The 2,017-nt window shown below is 39.4% G+C and overlaps 1 protein-coding gene across 1 annotated transcript; it reads right to left on the bottom strand.

Annotated features, from left to right (window-relative positions):
• Nucleotides 1–365: 365 nt before the first annotated feature.
• On the bottom strand, nucleotides 366–975 carry LOC120631279. The gene is made up of 2 exons (XM_039900763.1): nucleotides 565–975; nucleotides 366–491 (listed from the first exon to the last, which is right to left on the bottom strand). The coding sequence occupies exons 1-2, from the start codon at nucleotides 973–975 to the stop codon at nucleotides 366–368; spliced, it is 537 nt and encodes a 178-aa protein (XP_039756697.1).
• Between the last annotated feature and the right edge of the window lie 1,042 nt (nucleotides 976–2,017).

Here is a 2,017-nt window from a genome sequence, read left to right as displayed (position 1 = left end):
AACTTTAGTCAAGTGGTTTTAGAGCTCAATAAAATAAATAATTACTTGTTTCGTAATGAATTCATAAATACAAATAATATTTAATTATTTTTGTTATTTAGGTTATTTTTTTAATGAATAAAAATTTTAATTAAAAAAAAATTGTTGTTGTATATGTACTATTATATACATAATCTATAACCAAATGTAATATATCACACACATAGACAAACATAGTTTCCCTGACCAATTTCGGCCAAGACATCTTTAACTACGCGGGAGATTGAATAGTAGCAGTAAAAGTGTGTGCGCAAACACAGGAGCGCTCGCTATACCCTCACTCTCATAGTGCTATGGGTACGGCAGTTCTGACAGGACCAGACTGCTTAACGTGCTCTCCGAGGCACGGGGTTGGATTCATCCCCGTGCTGATTAGGCACCGCTAATTCCAAACTCCAGGCTGGTACTAAAATGTTCTTGGTAGAAAACTCCAACCTCCATGACCTCGTGATCTGCAGTCGAACATGCTCACCAATAAACCAACAATGCAGTTAAAATATTAACACACATTAAAACAACACTTACCCTTTTGTTGTCCCGGAACTTCAACCACCCACTGATGACACTATTATCCACATCACAACCTTCCTCTTCCTCAAACTCCCTCCTTATAGGCAGAGGAGACCCCCCGGGACTCTCCACCTCCCTGCGCCTCATAACCGGCGTGCATTGCTGAGACAGCCTTCCTTCGTTCACCACATCACTTCTCCTTCCGAGGATAGGAGTAACATTTGCTGAAACTCCTCCTAAAACGCCCCTTCTGTTCAGAAAGGGACTGTCCCATGCTGGTTTTTTGGTTTTGCATTCAGAGTGGACGCATAGGGCGTCAAAGTTCGCAAGTTCCACTGATACTCTGGTTTGGAGACCGCTTGGGTGCGTGGTGAGTATAGTCTGCTTGGCTATGCTGCAGCGATGGAGCTCGTCTCGTCTCTCCATGGTGCGTCGCGTGAGCTAAACCATTAGTGAGTCACGCGAGTCCTTTGGACCCAATTCGCCCGTCCCGGTCATCTGGAACGAAAATAATAGGCTTTAGTACTTTATTCTTGAATTAAGGTGTGGTTAGTTGAAGAATACATTATCGAATTTTGTAAAAATAATGCTTTAAGAATATTTTCTATAATAGCTTTTTAACACGTCATCATCTATATAGCTTTATACTTATAATAAAGCTGTCGTCGTATGTCGAATTTCCTACATTGATGATTGACATTTGACATTTGACAGCCGAGTGGCGCAGTGGGCAGCGACCCTGCTTTCTGAGTCCAAGGCCGTGGGTTCGATTCCCACAACTGGAAAATGTTTGTCTGATGAACATGAATGGCTTTCAGTGTCTGGGTGTTTATCTGCATATTATAAGTATTTATGTGTATTATATTCATATAAAAATATTCATCAGCTATCTCAGTACCCATAACACAAGCCACGCTTACTTTGGGGCTAGATGGCGATGTGTGTATTGTCTTAATATATTCATTTATTTATTTATTTTGATTTTTTTTTGATCAGCTCAGTCGTTTGTTGAAATATGTTAAAAGTACCTGTCCTGCTGTTAGCTGTAAAAATACATTGGGATTATAGGGTAAGGCTGAAGACTTTGTAGCAGTACGCTTCTTGCCGTAGTTCATGCGGGTGAAACCGCAGAGCACAGCTAATAATAAATATCAACCAATTACAACGTTTTCAAAAGGGAGGCTGAAGTGTTTACAACTGAACTATCACTGCTCCAACCACAGAAACTAACAAAATTTCTAATTGGCATAACACTGACTATGCGTGTGAGTCTATTGTACTGGAAATAGAATGCTTAGTAAATAATATTATTTTTAACACTTTAATCCATAGCATATTGGAATAAAAACCATTGAAAACCAACTACCGGTCCATTGGTGCAGTGCTATTCATAAAAAATATTCATCAGTCATCGTAGAACCCACAACACAAGCTACGCTTACTTAAACTATTATTTATATAAACTAGA

This window comes from Pararge aegeria, chromosome 17 (assembly GCF_905163445.1).
Source record: "Pararge aegeria chromosome 17, ilParAegt1.1, whole genome shotgun sequence".
Lineage (NCBI taxonomy): Eukaryota > Metazoa > Arthropoda > Insecta > Lepidoptera > Nymphalidae > Pararge > Pararge aegeria.
Note: the sequence above shows the minus strand (reverse complement) of the source record. Positions and strands in the feature narration are given on the sequence as shown.

Bases quoted from the DNA above. Each gene is read 5' to 3' on its own strand.
- LOC120631279 (XM_039900763.1), bottom strand. From the start codon at position 975: ATGGAGAGACGAGACGAGCTCCATCGCTGCAGCATAGCCAAGCAGACT. The intron at 492-564 runs GTAAGTGTTGTT...GTTCGACTGCAG, and splicing joins AGTTCCGGGACAACAAAAGG to ATCACGAGGTCATGGAGGTT.